This window comes from Vespula pensylvanica, chromosome 8, assembly GCF_014466175.1.
Source record: "Vespula pensylvanica isolate Volc-1 chromosome 8, ASM1446617v1, whole genome shotgun sequence".
In the NCBI taxonomy this organism is placed as follows: domain Eukaryota; kingdom Metazoa; phylum Arthropoda; class Insecta; order Hymenoptera; family Vespidae; genus Vespula; species Vespula pensylvanica.
In genome coordinates this window covers 7,427,590-7,452,777 of record NC_057692.1, presented here as the reverse complement: position 1 = coordinate 7,452,777, position 25,188 = coordinate 7,427,590, and the positions used below count along the sequence as shown (strand labels likewise).

General features: G+C 38.1%; 1 protein-coding gene across 3 annotated transcripts in view; it reads left to right on the top strand.

The window, feature by feature from the left end:
• Positions 1–25,188, top strand: part of LOC122631127 (ankyrin repeat and SAM domain-containing protein 1A-like) — a 50,424-nt gene that overhangs the window by 1,188 nt on the left and 24,048 nt on the right. For 2 of the 3 annotated variants that reach the window (XM_043816421.1, XM_043816419.1), the window contains exons 2-11: positions 11,439–11,519; positions 11,743–11,899; positions 12,126–12,271; positions 12,639–12,761; positions 16,527–16,753; positions 17,175–17,391; positions 19,750–19,971; positions 20,322–20,598; positions 21,379–22,146; positions 24,555–24,729. In XM_043816421.1, coding sequence (XP_043672356.1) covers positions 11,439–11,519; positions 11,743–11,899; positions 12,126–12,271; positions 12,639–12,761; positions 16,527–16,753; positions 17,175–17,391; positions 19,750–19,971; positions 20,322–20,598; positions 21,379–22,146; positions 24,555–24,729 — 2,393 coding nt within the window. The remainder of the gene's footprint in view (positions 1–11,438; positions 11,520–11,742; positions 11,900–12,125; positions 12,272–12,638; positions 12,762–16,526; positions 16,754–17,174; positions 17,392–19,749; positions 19,972–20,321; positions 20,599–21,378; positions 22,147–24,554; positions 24,730–25,188) is intronic. The other variant, XM_043816420.1, reaches the window with a different exon arrangement.

Sequence of the window (25,188 nt, the reverse complement as noted above, 5' to 3'; positions counted from 1 at the left end):
ATTGCCGATCGTCAAGTATATCTACTTTTGTAATTTAATTGAATTTAAATCTAATTTAATTGAATTTAAAAATGCGATTTGAAATCTTATTACGTATGACTAACATTGCTTTCATATTTGTTATTTTCTTTTTTTATTAATAATATTAAGTAATAACCTTGGTCATGTTATTATACATGTATGTTATTGTAAATATCTTACACGAAAGATGTTTATTTATCTGAGACGATATAGAAGAATTGTTTATTACGTTATTAGAACGATAAGAAATAATCTTCCGTTTTGATAATATTGTATCTCTATTTACGATAACTTATCGATGATATGCTTTTTTACGATTTCATTGAAAACTCGTAAGCCTTTTTTTTCGTTCACAAGGAAGATGATTGCTGTTCATTCGTCTCGTCCGATGCATTTGAACGACGAGAAGTATATATTTGGATCAACGTTCTTTTTCCTTTCTTTTTCTCGATCGTGCTCCGATGTGTCTATTCGTGATTTCACCGTGACCATGAATCACCCTAAGCGCATACGGTATGACGATGCACGGAGATGAGTGTTAGATAGTAGAAACACTCGGGTTACCACGTACGACCTTAGAACCTCATTACCGATTATCTCGACTCTTATAATTATACGAGATTATTTAATTAGGTTTCATTAACCGTTAGTGTTCGATTTTCAACTTTCTTAATTGAAAGCGACTTTATTTTTTTATGAAAATTACGTATGAAATTAATTTGTATGCATTGAAATTTATTTACTGTTTCTTTTGTTCTTGTTTTTTTATTATTGTTTTAAGTACATCAAACAGAAACGACATTTGTCAGAGTTTATTATTTCTGATCTCTTTCGATCGTTTTATGAATAATTTGAAGAAAAATTATGTTCAATGGGTAAAAGTAATGATGTTAATATCACGAGATACGTGCACGTGTCTAAGTACTCGTCGTGAAAAGTTCATCGAGTCCACTACGTTTTCTATTCTCGGCGTCAGATAAATAGAGCCTATTCCTGCGTGCGAGCTATTTATTTTCAAGGGTCGATGATAACGTTAACTCGGGGTTGCGATAGATTCTAAAAGGAGAACAGAGAACGGGTCATTTTGTGGCGTTGTGTCATTTCGAGATTATGTGCAATAAAGAAAAAGGGAAGGAGAAGAAGAAGAAGAAGAAGAAGAAGAAGAAGAAGAAGAAGAAGAAGGAGAAGAATGAAAAACAAATAAAAAAGAAACAAAAAATGAGATGCACGCCACCGAACATTTCGATTTACATAGAGAAGCGTAATACGGTTTATTCGTGTTACGTAAATGACGTTAAATTTTTTGTCCTCGCTCGCTGCGAAACGACGTGTTTCCAATTCTATTACTATCATCGTAATAGCGTTCTCTATCGTTATTCGTTCGATTACATCACATTAAAGTGGATATCAGAGTTTTATACGTTTCTTAAGGATATTGGTTTTTTCTTTTTCTCTCGTTTTTCTCTTTTTTTTACCTTTCTTTTTTTTTTGTACATCCACGATCAGCGAAAGAGCTTTTTGTTGTAGCTCAGAATGGGACATCAAGAAAACGATAAGAATATCTGTTCGATCGAGAAGAGAAGGATAGAAAAAGAAAAAGACAGAGACATCTTTGCTATAAACAAAGGAATAAGAATAGATCGAATTTGTTTTTGCGTAATTTTTTTTTACGTAAGCCAACAATAAACAATTAAGTTGAATAGAAAGATCTCGATATCGGCATTTTAATATTCGTTAATAAAAATTAGAGGGAATTTTAACGAATAATTAGTTCGAAATAGATCCCGCTTTATTATAAAGAGCAATTTTTGCGATGTTCACTCTGGTAAGTTTTCACTTTGGAACAATGTTACCGATTATAACCTTTTGTGTGATAAATCACGTTCCACGAAAGAGATGATCACGTAGAATAATCGGTCTTTCAAACGATACCGAATCACCGGTTGGCAAATGAGCTATTCGGTGAATTGTTTAAAAAGCGTGCGTTTCATTAAAAACTTTTGCATTATAATGACTCGTTACACCGGTTTGACGCGTAATATATTAAATTATGTTATATCTGTCTTTTCCCCACTCTCTTTTATTCCAATTGGAACGCGATCCGTCTGCAAATGAGTAATTCATTTTTCTTTTTTTATTATTAAATAGTTTCATTAATTTCGTGAAAAAGAAATGCAAATGTGATTCATATATCGTTTCTCGTATGTTATATACATGTATATAATGTATGAGAAGTGTACAAAAAAGAAAATTACAAAAAAGAAAATTACAAAAAAAAAAGAAAATTACAAGAAAATTACTACAAGAAAATTACAAAAAAGGAACTTGTTGGTTAGTTAAAAAATTTCTTAACAAAATTTTTAACGCGTATTTTATCATCGAGATATACGAAAAGTTATATGTTCTTGTTCACAATAAAAAAAAAAAGAACAATTATTTTTAAAGTTTGCGAGTGTTCGTTTACGCGAATAAATATCGATTAAATTCGAATATAGTTACGAGAGTATAAATCATCACGTTCACTCGATCGAGCATTGAACGAACTCGAATAAATTTGATCGCGCTCTTCATTTCGTCTAATTACTTGGCCTCGGATCGTCGATCGTTTTGTTTCTCCATCGAGCAAGTAGCGCTCGCGCAATTAGTCGAAACACCGTCTTTATTGACCCAGTCCTGGGAGCTACCTCCCACCATCTCTATTTCTCTCTCTTGCTATTACCCTCAACGACAAAGACGACTTTGTCGATGGTGCTAACCCCACGTTTCGCATTAATTAAGTCACGCTACGGCTACTCATCGTGCCGCCAAGAATTCGTCATCTCTCTTTCTCTCTCTTACTCTCTTAAGTGAGTCTTCTGTGTGCATGCATGTGGACCGGCGCGTTTTAAGGTCGACGATAAGTGTTCGTTCCTCTTAATCCGAGTACGCACATAATGACGAGATATAGAATAAGATATAGAATAGATAGAATAGATTAGAATAAGAATAAGGAACATTTATTTCTTATTACTTTCGCTGTATTAATTTTAACATTGTTTTTTTTTTCTTCTTTTTTTCTTTTCTTCTTTCTTTTTTTTTTTTTTTTTTTTACTTTTTTTTTTAACGCACGACATTATCGAAGTAACGCTTTCATTTGCAATTGTTTGCCTTCGAGAAATATTAGCCTGTTTTACATCGTTTCACGTAAACGAACATTCGATCGGGCAAAGTGTGGACAATGACGTTGGAACTGCAATTCCATTCTTTTTGTCCATTGATCGAATACACTCTGAAAATGCGGTCGTAAATGATTTAGCGAGACTCCGAAAGATCGTCGCTTTTATTACATTTCTAAGTTTTACTTTTCACTTATATTTACCTTCTCGACCCCAAATTTATAATTTCTTCGAATTTTCAATTAAAATCATTCGTTTGAAGATTTTCATTGAAGAGGAAATAAGAAAATAATTATTTTCTTATATCGTTATTTATTTTTGTTCGTCTAATGCACTTAATGAAAGTTTTTTTTTTAATTTATTCAGTCTCTTTGCATTCAATCTATTTCTCTCAGTACTTGATCATGACGCATTCAAGAGAGGATAGAAAATGAAGAATAAAAGAAGAAGAAGAAGATTCAATGTCTGATTTGAAATGTCTCATGATAAACGCGTTCGTCCTCTCTAACAAATTGCCTCTCGTGCTCGTCGTCGTCGCAACTTGTCCATAACTACAAAGTGTGCCCGCGGCGAGTTTCTGGCAAAGCTACCATCCCTCCACCCTTATTCTCTCTTTCTGTCTCGCTCCATTTTCAGTATCAAGCGTTGCTCCTACTCCAGGCGATGTTGTCGTTGCTCCATATCGTACTTGGCACTTTTACCCTCCTCCTTCTCCTCTTTCTCCTCTTCCGCCTGGAGATCAGAGGAAAGTAATATAAAATGCCGCACCCCGTGCGAAACCGTCGACCCCTTGCGACTTGCACCCAGAAGGGAAACGAGAAATATTTTGCGATGCTAATCGCGACGTGGATGTGCCACTTTTCGCGTATGAGTGCCCTCCTACCCTACCGTTTTTTCTCTCTCTCTCTCTCTCTTTTTCTCTCTCTCTTGGCCAATGCATTTATCGTTTGTTTGACTCTCGTCACGTATGCCCGACGTTGATTTTATGTTTCGTAAAGAGTCGGCTGTTTACAAGGGTTGTTTCGAAGTTACATCGATGTATTTAAAGAACTTCTCGACATCGATGAGGGTCTTTAAATATTTAGTTAATGTTTCACATAAGGAACGTAATTGCAGCGTCGTTCATAAACGAATATCGGTTCTCTGTTTTTATAGTCGTAGTGGGATAGATGTATCAGTGTGAGTGACCGCTTTAAAAGTGATATTAATAACTAAAAGAGTATACTTTGTCGTTGCTCGGACATGTGTCACTATGTATTCCCTTGTGCATCAACCTAAATAACTTTCATACATCGATCGAACGGTCAAACGATTAAAAATAAGCTCGATTTATTAATTAATTGCATAATCGATATTGTATGGTTACTTTAAGTTGCTCGAGATCTTTTTTTTTTCTTTTTTCTTGTTTTTTTAACCTACCATTTAGAACATTTAACGCAACATCGTGATAATTCGTATGTATCTGCCATACAACAGAGGCACTTATTTACATACATGTGTGTATATGAATAGACAGACTCTCAATCACTTTCTATTTTCATTTAGAAATCACGGCTTTCTCTGTATATTTGAGCAGGACGATTAAGATCGTTGATGTTTCTTCAAAGGTGTGAAAAAGAAATTGTTACAGCTACCATTCACTAACGTCGAGGTTGAGGTTATCGACGATGCTGTTGCATTCCACCTATGTATCCATATATATATATATATACATATATACATTGCCGCGTCGCTTAGTCGGCAAAATTCTAGTCGCAGATTCAGCGATATTACTAAGTGTGCTTTTCGCAAAGGCTCGACATTTTTCAGGCCTTCACGAATGAAGATATTAATATTTCATTAGAAAATCGAGTACTTTATAAGTCGAGATAGTTGAATTTGTGTCAGTTCATACTTTTACTTTATTTTAAATTCATCTTACGAATCAGTTCTTTTTTATTTTTCTTTATTTATTTATTGTTTTGTTTAAAAAGAATATTTAACTTATCTTTCATGGTAAAACAAAGTCATATGCTGTAAATTTTATTTGGAATACGATGTTAATGATCATTGCATACGTCGTAGTTTTATTTATGAATTGTAAAGATTTGTGTTAGAAATTATATCTATTTCTTCTTCGAGTTCGTCTCTTCATCGAGTCGATCATGTTTTTTCTTTTTTTTTTTTGGGAATAACATTAAACCGACAGAAGGGAAAAGGGAATTCAGTGGACGGATCCTAAAAAGTCGTATTTAACGTGGCAATTTTCTCCCTACTTTCAATCTTACATTTACTTAATGTTTTGTTTTGCATCTACTCGTTTGGAAGAAGGAATCGATGCGTTAAACGACGATCGTCGAGGGTACAATTAGTCGACACCGAGATCATCCTTCCATGAAGAAAATGCTCGCTTTTGCCACACGTAGTTTAGCTTTCCTCCCTAATAATTTACTCGGACGTTTACGAGAATTCAATATGATAAACAGTGTTATCGAGTACGTACGACAAAAGGAATGTTATCAATTACCCTACTATTATCGTAATCATAATAACCTTCGAATGTATCCTTTATTGTACAGGATGTATCTGAAGGACAACGGAATTTATAAAAACTGTTACGTATTACTTTAAAAGAAAAATATTATTGCTTTTGATTCAATGTTTTCTTTTTTCTTCCTCTTTTTTTTTTCGAGAGAGAAAGTCAAACGATATGTGTAACAAATAATTTGAATAAATGAAATTTATAAAACTATGTTCCTGCTATAAAAATTATATTTAGCCAAGAACTTTGGAAGATCTATAGATATATGCTTAACACGTAAGTACATTTTGATTTGAGATTATATGAAGAGGAAATAAAAGATATTTGTTCATAATTCAGTGATTACAAATATCATTAGAAATCTTCGCAGTCTATGCATGCAAATGCTGTTACAGAAACAGAGAGAACAAAATAGAAAGAGATACTTGATTTTTCAAAATCTTTTCGAAGTGTTTCTCGAGAAGGATATTCAGCTATGTCAGCACATATAATTTCTCTTCTCCTCGCCGGAGGAAACTATCGATTGATGCCTCAGCAACCCCTCACACGTATAGGCACACACAATTTCCTCTCTCTCTCTCTCTCTCTCTCTCTCTTTTGCTCTCTTTTGCTCTCGTTCTTCTTCTCGTCGTCTTTTACTCTCTCGTCCTCTCTCAGTCTAGTTTTCCTCTTCGTTTTAGCTACGAGCCTAAGGGTGCGTTCGCACTAAGCACTCACGTTCCTGCAACCGGAAAGGGCTTTATAGGAGTTCTCTTATCCCTCTACGTTTTATGGCGCCTCTGTCTGGCAAACGCCTGGGGAAAAACCGCGTAATTCAATGACTTGAGACTCTCGTGCCTATTTTCGCGTTAAGTGTTGGCATATTGTTTTTCCCTTTTTTTTCTTTTCAGCGATAGATTGCACTTTTACGGAACACAAGACTCGTACTTTACCCGTTCGATTCAACTTTCACGTGGTGGTGCCTTTCACGATTGTGAACGGGGTTGTAGCTTTCCATGTACTTACTTACTTTGAACTTCTTACAATTGTTAATTTCTTTTCGAAGTATCGTATCAACGAATCGATACTCGAGATTAAAATTATTCGTGTTTGAGATTTCATTAGTTAGAGAATTGTTTGCATTATAAATATTTCTTGGTAAATGTTTTCTTTATTTGAAAGCCTTACACGTTTGTTCAGTTGAATCAATAACTCGTTTGTTCGCCGTTTATAATCTCATCGTTTAGAATTCGATAGAATTTGTATCGTCCGTTAGTAATACGATATAAACAATGGAATTTTTGAATATGATATAGAATTCGCGTTTACATCCGCGTCGTTCTATTGAAGCAAACAGCAAAGTTTCTCGCAGTGTTAAGAGGAAACAGTGGGACAAGCGTTTCACCACCGACATCCAATACAACTCATGCGTATTCCAATGAGTTCATTCCCCTCTACGACTGTTAGTTTTAGATCACACCGTTCTCATTGCACTATGGCTCGAAAAAAGAACGTACCACGAACTTTAAATTCCGAATTGAATACCTTTGGATTCATATAGAGCTTGATTTTTAGCGACTTGTTTGCTACTAAAAAACGATCGATACGCTGAAAATAATTACATGAGATTAAAAGAGCTTTACGATTTTATGATACTTTCATCATACAACTGACATGGAATATGTTTATATACGCATCTCTGTCATATAAAGTTATAATAATCAGATAAAATTACATAGAATGATTTTTCAATTCAGTATATTCTTTATGGAAAAATATTTCATACAATAATCGCGAATTCATACAATTCGTATAATACACATTTGCAGAGAAACATACGATGTTGCGTATTATTTTCTTTTTTCTTGAACACTTTTAACATTCGATCTTTTTTAACATTTTCATATTTAACAATATTCTGACATCAGTTTCGTATTTAATATTTAATAGATCAAACATATTTTAATTTAACTTTAACAATCGATATGAATTTTTACAAAGTTCGCAAAAATCAGAATGAAATATTATCAGTCGATTAGCGACTTTTAATAAATAATTATCAATGTAAGTGATTTAAAAATCTTCTTTGTTAGAACAAGGTCTGTGTACTCAGAACTATGCGTGTTAAAAAGAAGAACAGCGACGAGTTTCCACGATCTACTGTTAACAAGCGGATCTATACTCGAGAATCGTCCAGTTCCTTGATTAAGTCCAACAAGAAATTGTCATTGTACGTGGTCTAACAAGTAGATATCATCCTCTCTTTTTTCATTCTCTTCTCGATCTGCTTCTCGGTGAAAGTATGCCCACATCAGGCTCCCTCGATCCCGTTCTTTCCCTTCTTCTTCCTAGCTACCCTTACGTCGTTTCATTCGTTAGGCCAGGCAATGTGAAAGGGACGTAGGGCCATTGGGTGATGTCCTTTTTGCGCGCAATCTTCGGAGTTTAATTAAGGAACTTGCGAGCGGATGAACTCGATGAATGGCCTGGTCGAAATAGTGAGAACGGTAGGGAAAGCAAGAAAGAGAGAGAGAGTGAGAGGAAGGGGGAGAGAGAGAGAAAGAGAGAGAGAGAGAGATTCTTGACTGCACGCATGTAAGAGCGTCGTACGCAAGGACGCGACGAATTGGGAAAGGGTGGCCACCCCCTCATGGCTTTAAAAGTCCGTTCGCCTACCTTCGATGTCACGCCGGCGGTTGTTAGGGCGCGGAAAACAAATACGTGCCTTTACTCGATGCAAAGACGATGTAGTATATACCAGCTTGCTAGGATGGCAAGGGGTGTTTCACGAGACACGAATGTGAGAAAAGAGAGAGAGAGAAAGAGAGAGAGAATCGTCGAAGGGTGGTAAATGGGCTGGGAAAGGAGATGCAGCACGTGTATTCTCTCTTTTCCTCTCTCTCTCTCTCTCTCTCTCTCTCTCTCTCTCTCTCTCTCTCTCTCTCTTTCTCTCTCTCGTTTTCTTTTCTACGAAGCGAACGAAAGCTCTTCTCGAACTCGTCGCCACATCGTGTCGTGCCAACTCTCGACGACCTCCAGAACTACCTCTCTCCCACCCCTTTCCACTTCTCTCTTTCTTTTATTCTTTTATACGTCCGACTTTATCCTTTCGCCGCCCCTTTTTATCGTTCCTCGTTTTGATCTCGCTTATAATGGATCAGAGGTTTCGAAAGAAGGAACGAGATGGTGTAAGGGTGGGAGACCTTGAACGATGTTTAAAGCATCGGCACGCGTGCCGCTTTGGAAAAGTCGATGATTTAAAGGACCGTTAAGCGAAATGCTTAATGACGGGCAACGCTTAATGACGACGACGTCGGTGAGCTTTGATCTCATCTAGCATGCCCTTAGATAAAGCTCTCCTTTTCTCTTTCTCTCTTTCTTTCTTTCTCTATTTATACTCTGCTTTAAGATCTTCAAATCTAAAGAAAAGACGTTTCTCTAGAATTTCGATATTTGATCATGCAAGAATGAAATTTTATCGTTGTTATAATATAAATATCGTAGAAAAATATTTAGAAAGTCACCGATATGCGATGGATTGATGCGTTCTGTTGATTTCATTCGACGAATTTAGTCCAGTTTAATATTTAAACGGTACAATACCTTTAAATCGTAAGCCGTGTATCATAAACAAGCAGAAAAGGTAATAATATGAAGATCGTGTTAGTATTCTCCTCGCATAAATTAACAAATCGTTTTCGTTGGGAAACATGCGTATGTGCACGTTGCTACGTTCGCGCTGGTCCGTTCGTTGACTTTGAAGTCACGATTGTGCCGGATTCGCGTAATGGTTTTGGCGGCTGTGCCAATTCTATTTTTGTTCATTGTTCGTGGGATTCCTTCGATGGCATAAGTTTTGGCCGACCGCGAAGCTTTGTACGTCCGAGTAACGTCCCTTTAACTTATGCCTATCGCAATTTGAGAATACGTCAGCGTTACTTTATTTTTGAAATACAATAATAAAGAGGGAAACGTTATATTTTTTAATATCATATTCATTGATATAATCGAATAAAAAGTTTTAAACATTTGAAACAAGAAAAGAACAATTGTTATTTATAAAAATTTATTTCAAACATAATGCAAATATAAAAAGATTATTTATAGTAATAAAATCCAAGAAATAACGTAGACATTATCTTATTGTTTCCTTCATCATCTCTAGTAGTCGATAAAATCTTGATTAAACTCGAATATAACAATATATTATCAAGCATCTTTAATATTAGGATCACCTAAGAGCCAAGCAAATATGATGCTTTGCGACATCCTCTGTGACGTTTATTACATAGCAAAGATATTATAGAAGGAGGAGCAATATTGGGGGCTTATTTTTATCAAGTAAGTTGATTGTAGGAAGTTCAGGATTTCTCTCAAGAATTTCTCTTCCTGTTTATCACATTTTTATTGTTCCTATAAGTAAACCACTAAAATTCTTATTTCTTTTCTCGAAACTTATTTTGAACGCGTTAGTCGACGTATCATTTTAATGATATTTTTTTCGAGCCAGTGTAATACAAGCGTAGTATCGAATAAAAAAGAGGGTAGGATCTTGTGTCGTTGACGAAAGGTTAAGAGAGGGAGACAAAGAGAAAGAGAGAGAGAGAGAGAGAGAGAGAGAGAGAGAGAGAGAGAGAGAGAGAGAGAGAGAAAGTAGAGAAAAAGAGAAAGGAGGAGAGAAAGAGAGAAAGAGATAGTTAAGGTATTGCAGCTTTCTGTTATACCCAAGAGACAGATAGATAGATACAACGAGCGAGACAGAACTAAAGGAAGCTTGCTCGCATTTATAGGGGTATTTGCGGGGGTTGCGAGAATGCAGTCGTCTATTTCGGAACTGGGTGGGCAACAAAGGCGCGTAATGAGAACATGTGTCGGATGCAGGAAGCTTCATTAGCGAACCTGTTCCTGTCTGCGGACTCTATTGTGGACACCATCTAACCTTCTGTAGCGTGCCGATAGAGGCCGGTGTCGTGATACCTAACGCTTACGTCATACTTTGTCAGTGCAATTGCGATGAAACTTAGAAGAGACGGCAATCGAGTGATTGTAGAGAGTATCAAGGGATCGAGAGTCAAAGTGATTTCCTGATAACGGAAATGAAGCTAGAATTGAACTTTGTCATGTCCGGGTGTGTCCCGGATGATTTACCGACAAACACTAACGAGTCATTACTCGATTTGCGATGATTTATTTACAGAAATTATTCTTAGATCTTAGTTTGCATGCAAGTAAACGAAACAAAGACAAGTTTCAGAGAAAATTTCCTGTTTCATTTGTTATCTTTCGTTAGGAAAATTTGACGAATGATGAGTAATATAATTTTATGAAACACACGTTCGGTTTCTAGAGAGTTTTGAAAATATCTCAAGGAATGACGAGGAGCAGTCAGTAATTCGTCACGCGAATACATCACGTAACACGAAACTATCTTCCTGCTTGTATAAAACAATTGTCAGAGTATCGTTTACAATGACTCAATGTGAATTCTTAATTGCGGATGCTAGTTCCCTACCCTTCTCCCTACTTGCGTACTTGTTCTCTATTTGATGGTCGATACTGATACATCATTGTTGACCCAGTTATCATAGCTATATTTTAACAACAACATTTAAATTGTCAGATTATTTGCTTCAGTATGTTTTTCTGCTCACGTAGACTGTCATCTGTATAAGAAATTCATGTCCCTTGTTTGCTATTAAATTATACAAAACAAAGAGGATATAGGGTGTTCGAAAATATCTTATAATGTGTCGTATTTACAGTTTACGACGAGGTCCGGGTGCTAACGTGCAAGATGCCAGTGGATATACAGCCCTTCATCATGCAGCTCTCAATGGTCATCGGTATGCATTCAAGTTCATTAAAATCATTTGTTTGAAACAATAAATTTGCATTGTATGTTTTACATCGCTTTTTAATCAAGGTTTAATGTTTACTCGACTAAAGATTTTATCGTTGATACGTGACTTTTCTTACACTACTTTGATTATAATTTTAACGGACTATCGATTTATAAATTTTTCACACGGCTTAACGCTAATTTTATCGTTGCTCTTTTCTATCCAGTGAAGTAGTCAAGTTATTGCTCCAATATGAGGCTTCTACCAACGTCGTAGACGCTAAAGGATCTTCACCACTTCATTTGGCAGCTTGGGCAGGCGATGCTGAAATTGTGCGGTTAATTCTTAGCCAAGGACCTTCGGTTCCTAAAGTCAATCTAGCGGTAAGCAATTTCCAAAATAATACCATTTGATCAAATCTTTTTGAGAGAAAATCGTACTTCTTGAAAATTCTTCAATGGCATCTGTCATTCTTATTTTGATTCGTAAAGCAATAAAATAAGGGGAAAGGAATATCTCTTCGATGTTTCTTCGAAGTTGGCAATTCTCACAAACTGATCTATCAAACTATAGTCAGAAGAGATTGCACTGTGTTTTATACGATTGCAGACAAAGGACAACGAGACGGCCTTGCATTGTGCTGCACAATATGGACACACGGAAATAGTGGCGCAGCTGTTGCAGTACGGATGCGACCCGAGTATCCGCAACAGCCGCGGAGAATCTGCTCTCGACCTCGCCGCGCAATATGGCAGGTAAATGGATTGTACGAATTTTTAAATCTACGAGAGAAAGTTCGATGGAGAGAGAAAGAAGTCCATCTGTCGATACACCGATTTTATTTTATATAGAACGTTATATGAGTTGGTTTACAATTTGTAATTTAAAAACAAAACAAAAAAAGTTAGTAAGAGACAATATTACAAAAAAGAAATAATAATTTTTCTTATAAAAAGATTAATATAAAAGTAATTAATGCAGATGTTATATAAGTATCAGCTTGGTTTTGAACATAGTCCAATATCGTTTGTAAACATAGTTATAAAGTATCGTTTGTAAACATAGTTAGAATAGATACATATAAGGGATATCGAAGATGCTAGACGTGTCATTCACTTATAGATTGGAAACAGTGGAGCTACTCGTGCGAACCCATCCAGAGTTGATTGAATCTCTACGTAGTTCTTCCTCGTCTTTGATCTTCCCACACACTCCGTTGCATTTAGCATCACGTAATGGACATAGGTAAGTGTTTGCTTACAATTTAGTTTACTATAGATCTTAAATTTTGTAATTAAAAAGATTCTATAAGTTGTGTGTGTGTGTGTGTGTGTGTGTATAAAATCTTCAGATTATCCGAATTAGTTTTTTATTTGTTATATATTTTAAATGACAAAAGTGTTCATCTGAAAAAATCATAAATCATGATCACTTTATTCCGCTGACTAAGCTTTCTACAGAATCTATCGTGAATCGTCTTGGTATTCGATTTGTACTACCGCAAGTTCGGGATCCATTTGATATTGTGCAGAGCCCACGTTCTCTTTATTTGATTAAGCTGATCCGATGATCGCTGCAGCGCGTTTGACCACGCGTCCGGGCGTTGGTCTACACATTCATTGGCAACCACCACTACCACGACCACCTCTACCACTGCCACCACCATCACCATCAACGCCATTTTATATTGCGTTACAATTGGCGGTGTCGCTGTTAGATTAGCCGCAATTCGCGCAAGCAGGGTATTTGCACCGATGCGTATTTCGGTGCATTTGAGTACACCATTTCGTGGTCCTGTGATTTTTCTGGAATGAAAAAAATTCGTCATTACTTTTTTATCCGAATCGAACTCGTAAATTTGATCACATATCAGTGGACTGTATCGATTAATCTACAAATATAATCTTTATTTTCATAGACTTTGGAGTAATAAGAAACAGAAATTGACAAATTCGATCAGAGTCGATCGACGAAACGAAATGGAACGAACGTTTTTTTTTTTTTTTTCCTTTGGAAAACTTTCATTACCCGTTCCTTATCAGCAATACCGTCCGTTCTAATTACCAAATAATGCCCATTCCGCGATGTTGTAAACCTGGACAACAATGGGTTCGTTCGAGCAAACCATAACGATGTAGAGCCATTTGCAGAGCCGACGATTAGAACCAATCAGAGAGCACCGTGTTGCGTAATCCCGTCGAATGGGATATATGCCTGCATCCAACTGGCACGGTCCGATGCAACCCTCTCAGAGTAACACGTCCTATGTTACCATCTACCAGTTCGAACGTATCCTCTCTCCTCTCTCTTGCGAACACGAATGCATCAGAACGCATCATGCCGGCCAACAGCCGGCCAGCCTCTCTCTGATTCATCCGTGCGAATTGCAATCGACCTCCGCCTCTCGATAGCGAGAATCGTATTAATTAACACCGTCAGAACGTATCGACCTAGATTATCTACGATTGCCTTTAGCAAAAGGTGTCTTTGGATATCTGGACGTGTACTTATTTATCGTTATCATCTTTGATAGTTTAATAGACAAAACTAATAATTAATCTGCCTAACCAATATACGTTCTCTATATGTTGAATTAGATCATTTTTTATCGTTAATAATTTTCGAAGATTTATATTGAAACGGTTTATTTAAGGAACGATAATAAATCGGTCGACCTGAAAGGGTTAACCTTTTGTACGAGAGTAGCAGCGTTGTTATTATCTTCTTCCTTATCCTCACGTATTTTCAGTCCATCCATATGCAGTTTACGCGGTGTACACGTGGCTCTGTGTGTGTATGTGTGTACGTGTACGTTTGTAGATCATGACGTGAACTTTGAAAATCTGCTGATGGAAAGGTTAAAGTTATTTTCACCTAGGAGAGCAAAAGGAATATAGAGAAAGAGAGAGAGAGAGAGAGAAGCTTTATATTTTAGACCTCACGTGTTATCAAGGATGATGATTCTTTCGAAAAGGGATATATCGAAAATAGATTAAAATGAACAAATCTCATTATTTGTATCGTCGAATGAAATTAGAGCGGTCAATTCAAGCTGTTTCGCGATTCCTAAAATACGAATGAAAGAGCATGCTAGAACGTATGTGCCATAGGAAATTGTAAATTCGTATTCGCGTTAATGGTTTGTTAATTAAATAATATTGTAAGCACCGGCGTACGTTGTCCAATCGATCGTTTAATCGGATGGCGTGAGAGATTAACCGGATAATCGATTACATCGACGTGGTACGATCGCGCGAGGAAAATAAGTGAAAACGTTATTAACATATTCTATCGGCCGACTTTGAATTAGTTTTCTTGCTCCCTTTGTAGTACTCTCACGCTCGATCGCTTCTCTGCAAACGTGTTCTTTCGTTTATTTTTCTGCAATATAAAATCTTACTGCAGTAGTAACAACAACAGGAATGGCAAGAGTTTTAGCGGAACACCAATGATTTTGATCATTGTTCTTTCAACAATTATATTCGATATAAAGTTACACGCCCTTCTCTTTTCGAGGCCTGGACGATCGCTCGTTTAACAAGCGGAATATCCATTTTTATCGTTTCGACCGATTCGTTCTCATTTAACATAGCGATGGTACACGTCCATAATCCTCTTGGTAAGCCTTTAAAATAATCGACGGTAGGATGCGTAGACTATGTGTGTGTGTGCGATAGAAAGAGAAAGAGGGACGAAGGGTTGAACGTTGAAATGGGTTAGAGAGAGTGGTAGTGGCTGGTATCGAAATGGTCGGCGATCGTGAATCGCCGCGAAACGGTGCTCACATTGTAATCGGGTATAACGTCGGTTTTTCTATGCATCCTCGCAGCCGGTAATCGCTTTAACCGTCGCTCGCCGCTTATAATGCGATCGCATTTGGCGATATACAGTACAGTCCGATGGTTGCATTTTATACTGATGGCGCGTACGTTGCGTGCTTGAATGTGGATATGAAGAGAAAGACACAGAGAGAGAGAGAGAAAGAGAGAGAGAGAGAGAGAGAGAGAGAGAGAGAGAGAGAGAGAGAGAGAGAAAGGGGGGAGGGAGTGAGAGAAGGACAACGTGACATTTTATCGCTCGAATTTTGGTTAAATAACGCCTAGCTGTACCTACGCGTGTGTATGCGCGAGTAAGTGAGACAGAAAGAGAAAGAGAGAAAGAGATATGGAGTTTGTTTTAGCGAGAAAGAGATGAACTCTACTTTGACGTTTGCTGGAATTGCAGAATGAGTGAGAGAGAAAGAGAGAGGATTGGCGATAGTGCGGGTGAGCAAAGGGATTGAGAGGGTGAGTGTGGGAGAAAGCGAATGGTGGGGGTGGAGTAATGTCTATTATCGGATTCAATATCGCTGCTCTCGGTAAGCCAGTATACAAATACTCCTATGGCACGGTAATAACAACGTAGGTGCATGCGAATCCGATCCCCAGCCGCGAATCCTATATGCGACGGATGGCTGCGGTCACTGCAGTCGGCGTGGACCGCGCGATGGAATTCGTATTTTGCGATTTCGATTGTCCGAGACTATCGAAAATGTATGTACATATATGCGTCGTGCCGATGCTGCACGATCGCATGCTAGTCCCTTTGGAAAAGGCAAGGGTGCGTTCTTTGTTCAATTTTGCCAAGAGGATTATTATGTTGACCATAGGCAACGCTTCCTGGCCATTTCGTCATCTAGTCGTTTAATCCTATTGGTAAGACCTTATCAGTCTTACTTGTTTTCAAATATTTCTGATTAACAAATCAAGCTTTTCTATAAATCATATCTAAAAAATTCTTAAAAACGATTCCATAGATTAATAATCTTTAAATATTTGGAATTTTATAGTTTTATTCGTCTCATGGCCTTACGATGATTTGTAAGCTTTTTAAATACTCCGAATAAATTGATAACAAATAAATAGATTTATTTGTTTAAAAAAACAACAAAGTTTTAAACAAAACAAATTATCAAGGTATTTGTCCGTTCTTTGTTGCTGTCATGACATTGTTTTCTTTTTTTTTTTGTAGAGCCGTCGTGGAAGTTCTACTCGCTGCGGGAGTGGACGTCAACACAAGAACGTCCGCTGGTACAGCGATGCACGAGGCGGCACTTTGCGGTAAGATGGAGGTTGTCCGAGCACTTTTGGACAGAGGCGTGGATCTGGGAATCAGGGACTCTCGTCAAAACACCGTTCTGGACCTTTTGGGACAATTTCCGCCACACGTCACCCAAGATATTACGGCTGTAATAAAGAGTACGTTGGAATTGCTGCGGGTTGTCCTTCTACTTTTCTCATCCCCTTTTACTTCATCTTTTTCATCTTAATTACAAGAATATTAACTGCGATTTTTTTTTTACGGTATTCAGCATTACCGTAATTATGTATATACGAGAAACACGAATAACTCACGCTATTGTTCATAATTTTATTATCATTATGATTTAGATAAATAATAGAATAAGAATCTGTAATAATATTAAATCTTTATCAAGAGATTTGTAATATATATAAAAAGAAAAGAAAGGTCTATTTTTTAGAATCCATTCGACTAGGTCGTTTGTAAAACTTTTCGGTGAAAGAATATATTATACGTGATCTGTGAATTGTTAGAATTAGTATTGTTTCTTCTTTTTTGTTACACGTGCGATGATATAATATTATATTTTATGCGCAGGGCACAGGTCCTCTTCCGGAATAGAAAGCGATGCCGACAGTGAGAACTTGCCACCGATTCCAGTTCAGCGTGGTGACTCGTTGGGCAGCCCTTACGAGAACGTACGCCCTGGGGATGATCTTTCTCCGGCGGAAGGGACGTCGCCCACTCAATGGCAGTTCTATCATAAGCCTCGGGACGATGATCGTCGTGTCTCCGGAACTTCCGTTATGTCTTTGTGAGTATACTCTTTTTTTTTTTTCATCTTATTTTCTTCGTTCTTTCTGCTCGTTTTTCCAGTTTTATTGCGTCTCTCACGATCCACTTCGTTGAGCCCTACGTGTTATTTATTTCTTTTTTTCTTCTTTTCCCTTCGCTGAAATCTCATCAGCATTGATAGACTTTAATACTTGGATTATTCATTCGAGCAAACATTCGACGATTATGTAATTTGTTTGGATCCAACGGAACAGAAAATCTTAATTAATCAATCAAACTTTGGAGTAACGATTTTATCTTCGCAGTAACGCACGTATTTGTTTTCCTTCCTGTTTTTTTTTTTTTTTTTTTTTTTTTTGGATATGAAAAATAACATGTTTTATTTGTACATAGACATTTAGATATCACGGGATATAATCTAACGTTTACAACCAAATATTTTTGTCGTGACCTCTTTCATGTTTTTATATTTATATACATTCATATTTGTGTACGAAGCAGAAAAGAATTTCGAGAACGTTTCTAGGTATAGGTCAAGTAGATATTATTTATATTTAACATATCATACGTTTTATTTTCTAACGAATCATTACTCATTTCATATCGGATACAATGTATGCGGCATAAGAACGTTTGACTGTTTCAAGCGGCACACTACATCGAATAATTACACTTTGGGAAACATTGTATATGTACGTTTCTAGTTTGCTACGGGTATATAATTTAGTGCTATTTCGTTCTCGTTTACGTCCAGTTTCCGGTCACGTCGCTTCCTCATTAGAACGAGTGCTCGCGTGAACTTTTACGAAGAGAATGCGTAGCAGCGTCGAGCGAAAGAGAATCTTCATCTAAATAGTTCTCGGTCAACTAATTAGTCTGACATTTTTCCAGAAAGTAAGCTTAATCCTTAAACGAGCAACGCGCGGTTCTTGCTCTCTTCGAACTATCATCGTGCTATTTATTAATACCGAAGAAAGGGAGAAACATGGAAGGTGAGTGGAAGAGGGACGAGTAGCAGAAGAGAGAAAAATAAACGAGAGCAAGAAAAGAGAGAGAGAAAGAGAGAAAAAAAGAGAGAGAGAGAGAGAGAGAGAGAGACCAGCTCACTCTGGCATTGGTAAAATGTAGTAGGAACGTAATATTTCGCAAAAAGACTCGATATTCGTATGTATGTATAACGCGTAGGTGCGCGCAAGTACGTGCATTGCTGTGTGTTAGCTTTAATATAGGAGATGTGGGCAAACAAAAGCATAGACGTGGACCCAGCATCGTGAGAGTGAATGAGCGAGTACAGAGAGAGGGTGAGTGAAAGAGAGAAAGAGAAAGAGAAAGAGAAAGAGAAAGTTACTGGACGAGCGGAGGGGTGATGATGTCTACTTGCGTAGCTGCTACCACTGCCACCATCGTTGCCATCTCCCACACTAGCTAGGTATACCTGCTTCTGTTAGCCGCAGCCGGTGTCATTGCTGGCTCCTGTTGGTTGCTACTAATACTACTATTGCTACTGTTGCTGCTGCCGCTGCCGCTGCTACTGCTGCTGTTACTACTTTTGCTACTGCCACTGTGGCGTTGCTTCTGCGTTAGCCACAGAGCTGTAGGTTCTCGGATCGAGAAGGGAAGTTTCGATGTATAGGTGGAGGAAAGAGTGAGAGAGATAGAGATAGAGAGAGAGAGAGAGAGAGAGAGAGAGAGAGAGAGGAAAGGAGAGGAGGAGGAGGTGGCGCGGTCGCGTGTAGCCCCAGCGCGTTAAGCACCGCTTGGCTTGGTTTAATTTTCCTGATGTAGGCAGGCGATGGTGGGTCCGACCGTCTCGTTCGCCCCAGGTCACCCCCGCCGCATTGCCCCATTGCTACTCTCGCTCTCTCGCTCTCCACTTCCGCTAGCTACTAAGGCCGACCGGTTGGCTGAACTCGACGGAGTGAGAAGGATAAAGAATGAAGGGTGCAATGCCAGCCAGGAAAGCCCTCCATCGTCCGTGTTTGACATTGGTATCCCCGACTCGGCCTGCCTCGAGATGAATCCATCACGTTAAACAATGTAAATGTTAGCCCGTCTCAGCAGCACAAAACTAATAACCATGCCTCTCAACCGTGTCCTCCGGGCATGGCCTTCTCTCCTACTGCTACTCGATTTGTTTTTCGCAAGATATTCTCTCGTCGTTGTTTAGTTTTTGTTTTTCCATATCGTTTCCTATTTGTTGAAATAGATCAGATATATGTTGAAATATGGGGGTTTGGAGATTTCACTTCGATGGGACGTGTTCGATATCGATTCGATGTTATCAACTCCGTAAGCTTCGCTTGAAAAAAAGTTAAAGAAAATGGTTAAAATTGTGAAAGAAAGATTTGACGAGCCTAGTTGGCGTAACGCGTTTCAGCGAAGACGGGCAGAATAGGGGACCAGTGAATGGAGTACGGAGGACTATCCCGCAGACAGAGGATTACTCCGATCTCAGCTCAGTCTTCGACAGCGTTCTCATGTCCATGTCTGACACTCTCAACTCCATAAATACTCTCGAAAGTTCTGACCAAACACCGGAAGACAAAGCACAAAACACTATCACCTCTAGAACACCGTTACAACCACGCGACACGACAGGGTAATGACATAAACATTTGGCACGTGGATCATTCACATCTTTATAACTCGCTTATTATGAAATAGAACGAACGAACTGCGTTTTCATTTTCGAGATAATCCCTTTAAATACTTAAAGTTAGAATAATTTATAAGTAGATATAGAATTCAAATTGGAAAGCTCAGTTCGATCGAATTAACGGCTATAACGGTTTAATAATAATCGGAGGATGTCGAATAATTTGACTTCCGTTCGAGATCAGATAGGAGAACGGAAACTTCGATTTTGTTGGTACGTAGTTAGTATTCGTAATGGTAGTAATTGTGATTGATAACGTCCAAAGATTTAGTTTTTGGGATTTGTTATCATAGGGGTTCGGATAGCGGATTGTATCAAACGCCACCTGTACCAAGAGGAACCATGGAAGGTAGCTTCGTGTCGGAGGATCTGTCCTTGACATTGCCCACGGGATATGGTGGTAACAGGGAGTCCGATCAATTGAGCGTCTCCTCGTCATCTAGCGTTGGTGGACCGAGCCCACGGGAACGACGTTGTTTAGCCAACGATTCCGGTGCTCCTGGGATTTACTTACCGATGGCACCCTTGTCCAGTTCACTTCATAGCCCTGCCTCTAACAGCAAAGTTTCGGTAAGAAATTCTTCTCTTTTTATGGGGGTGAAATGACGTCATAAGCGAATCAAAGTTATTCGAAGCTATCGATGTCTCATGCTAAAAATAACGTTATTAATAACGTTTCGAATATTTCTATTCCACCGTTTATACGATTGAATTAGCGATCGTCATCATTAAATTATGAATACGAGGAACAACGTTATTAGTGTACGATTAATATTCCAGATCGATTACGCGTTTTAACAAGAGAATAGTTCCGCAGATGTTCTATACGTAGTGAAGTAAGATATCGACAATGTTTATAGCATAGAGTGTGCTTTAAATTGATGGAGGTATCATCAATTTCGCGGCTTCCACGGTAGAGAATTCTCCTCGTTGATCGATTTCTCGATAATTGGCCTGTCGATTCGATCGTTGTAACGGAGAAATCTAATACGAAGGTAGAGGAAATAGATTTTTGCATCGCTCAACACAAAATATAGAATTGATGGAAAATCCTTTGAAAATAGAGTTCAGGTTAACGCGTTTTTATGAAGACTTCTCAATTTGTATTCGGATATATATAATATATATTCAAACATATACAGATATAAAAGATTGTAGTTTTCGATCGTAGACAAATAAACGTATAGTTATTTTTTCGTTCGAAATACATAAATTTAATATACTCTGCAGTGACAACATTGACTTACTATCGAACGAATCGATCTATTATGATTTCATATGCTATAGCGTAGAAAATAGGTATCACGATCGATACCAATAGGGAGGCTTATTTCATGGCGATTTTTGTAGCCGACACCGCCGAAGAAACCACCGAGGCGTAACTTATCGGTTTCGCCGACGCACCTGCAGACTCAAATGTCACTTTCGGCGGATTGTACGTTGGGTCCGAGTAACTACGAGTACTTGTTCTTAGCGCGTAGCGGTGCGCGTAGTCACATCGATCTTGAACAGCTGCAAAAACGTCGTGAGCAGTTACGACACGTGACGAGAAGCGTGGACCAGTACGTGGAAATGAAGTCTCGTTTTGTGCCGTCCGTGGAAAGTGGCAATCGACGAGATGCAATGCCAATAACGATGACGACGACAACAACAACAACAACAACAACAACAGTAACAGCAAATACTACTGTAGAACCAATTGCGATAACATCGATTTACGAGAATCGCCCAATAAAGATGTTAAATCCACGAAGGAAACTTCGTAGACACGCTTACGAAGGCTATGAGCTTGATAACAACGGCCCTTGCGTCGATAAGTCGCCCTGTAGCGAGAACGATTCTGTACATCAGGAACAAACTTTCGTCTCTAATGCTTTCCTCACTTTGAAGTCTTCCCAAGAAAGTCTGCTGGATGAAAAACGAGAAACTCCTGACGGTGGTCATACAATGATGGTTCAGGATGGCAGAGAGGCTACAGATAAGAGACTCAGACGCGTGCAAATGATGTTCCCTACGAGTCCAACTCATTACGTTCAACCACCGACTCCCGATCATCCACCACCCTCTGCCATGCAAGCTGAGAAGTCGATTCACGAACGTATTCGTCCGTTGAGCCAGGTGAATTCCGTATTCTTTTTTTTCTTTTGTTAATAATTTCACGTATTCCTAACAATTTTCAACTTTTTTTTCAGAACAACTTTTTTATTTATAATATAATGTTTGATACTATTACGATAGACGATTTACAGATAAAGATTTCTTGTAATTGTCGTCATAAATATTTGCTTTCTCCGGTTTGTCAATATTCAGCGAGTATATATCTTAGGAAGATCTTAGAAGATTCATTTCTGCACGTTTTGCTACGTGATCGTTGATGCATACAAAACGGCGTGTTCGATTTCATATCTTCTCGTATCAGAGTTGCGCGGAACGTCGTGAAGTCAAGAAATTCCATCCATGTCAAAGATCGTTAAATCTCTCAGTCGATCCGAATCGTTGGATAGAAGATAAGCGGTAGTATATGGTCTCTAGTATGTATAGATATACCTATGTACGAACGTCTTACGTACAGGGCTACGTTTAATATACAAGCCCTGTTTGATCTGTGATGCGATTTCCAAGGAGCCAAATCTGGCAGTTCCCTACCCTATTTCTCTCCCTTTCGCTCTCTTAGTTTCTGCTCGTGGTATCAGCATCGCTCCTTCACAGCCGTTTGCCGCGTCATCCTGTGATCGCTCTGCTGTGAGACCGACTCTACGCGTACGCTTCCTCTCTCCTATCCACCGGTACTTGGATATCCATAGCGTGCTCTCTTATCTCTTCTCTCTCTCTTTCTCTCTCTTTCTCTCTTTCTCTCTCTCTTGCTTCAGTTAGCATAGGATGCTTTTCTCTTCATCAAACGGCAACGGCGACGACGGCTGGTATATGCACTTGCAAATCCACATCTTTCAACGGCCGTACACGCTCGGCGAAATCTAACACAGTGTATGTGCGCACGCGTGTGTATGTGTCTCTCTCTCTCTCTCTCTCTCTCTCTATATATATATATATATATATATATATATATATATATATATAATGTGTGTATATATATATATATTTATATATACATATATATGTGTATATATATGTGTGTGTGTATCCTTTTTGCTAGATGCCACAGAAGGGAAAAGGAGAACGTGTTCCTTCTGAAGGGAGCAACGTGCATCGTTGGAGCACGGATACGTTTCCTTTTGCTCGGAAGAATCCGTTGGTACGTCGAAATCGTGTGAATCGAGCATTCTCGGCTTTTGCTTCGTTGCATCTTCGAAGAATTCTCTACTGTTATTTAGAAATCCATTTCTTCAAGTATGCGATCTTCCTACGTTTGCAATCTGTCGCTTATAATTTTACAATAAAGCTGTCGATTGTTGGGGTCTTGGAAGAAATACAAAGTTTCAGCGAATTTCTCCAGTCAAATTTTTCATTATTTTCGTGGTCACGTTTATTTCATTTCATGGATCAATGAAATTACGTTTTAATAGCTGCAGATCATCTCAGATATATCTCTTGAACGATAAAATTATTTGGAGAATTTTCTATCGTATCACTGTTGAAATGTGATCGTCGACGTAATTCGATCAAATGTTGTTACGATCGTTGGAAACGGTCGGTGAAATAGACGAGAAGAGAAAGAAGGACGAAGATGAGAGACTCGACAGGCAAAAGACGAAAGAAAGGACGAAAATGAAGGAACCGATTACGGATGGTTGCTTTTCACTTGTCAACTTCCGGGGGTTCAGTAGAGCAGCAAAATGCAAGACGCTGACACCCTTTGGATAATGAAGTCCTCGACTTTTGCGCTTCTCTGGTTTTCTCTCTCTCTCTCTCTCTCTCTCTCTCTCTTTTCCTCTCTTTCTCTTTCTCTTGCTTTCTTAAAAATGTTTCTCCATTTCTCTCCACTATCTCTTCTACCTCGTCTTCCTGAAGCTTCTTTCTTCTTCCATTCCGTTGAAGCACGGAAAAATGTACGAATTTTTAGTGATGATTTACGCTCTTTACCTCCAGAATGTTCATCGCTGTGATGATCCTGTCTGCTATCCCTGATTTCTGGGATTTTAATTGCGAAAGTCAAACCACGGAAATTTCTTTTCCGAATTTAATTTTTTTTCCTGTTGCTTCGTACATTGTATTTTTAGTTTATTTTTTCTTTTTTTTTTTTTTTTTTTTTAATACATGATGAATATCTTATTTGATAAAAATCGATTTTCTCGAATTAAAGAATTTAAAGAAAAAAAGAGAATGCATTTTTAATCGTCTGTTTCCATAAGAATTATCTGTTATAAAAATAAATAAGGATTAATAAATAGATTCCAAGTAGAAGATAAAAATCCTTACATTTTTTGATAAGATTATAAAAAGAAAATGAAACAATGCCCGTCGTATATAATCTTCTAGAAGTCACAATTTTGAGTCATGACATTTCGAGAAGAAAATTTCAGAGAAAAAAAAAGAGAGAAAAATGTTTTGCGTTCGTTTTTCGGCAGGTTTATAAAAGAAGATCTCGCGACATGGAAACGGAAACTGATGAGGATTTGCTACAGTTTCCTGCAAGCGGTTCTCTCGATGCATCCAGCGGATCTTTATCGAGCGTTTCTCTTTCGGACAAGAGCATGTCTACCGACAACGTCGAGGAATACTTCGGAGACGTGCCCTTCGCAGGTAAACAGCAACGCACGCTTGGCTGCACCGCATGACGCTTCTTTCTGACCACGTGTACATGCATAATCGTTGTGTTGCGTCTCTGTTGTTTACGGTTTGCCTGAACACGGATGGAGATACACTCGTTGCCGGACCTTTTTCTCCTTTCTCACGATAAAGATTTTTTCCAATGCCCCTTCCCGCCCTTTTTTTTATCCTATTTTTTCTTATAGAGTTTGCATTTTAATGTTTTAAAATCGATGATATCTGAAAAGAATCTTTTTCATAGACACATAGTAATTTCTAATTAAATGTTCGTATAAATTCCTTTCTCTTATTTATCCAATCTTATCGATACACCAAAAAGTTCATTGAATGTCGATAAATTTCACTACAAAGAAAAAGAAATGTCTGTAGAAACTTCAATCTCCCTATCCGCCCGTTTCGCTCCTGATATTAATCGGATGCACTTTAACCTGA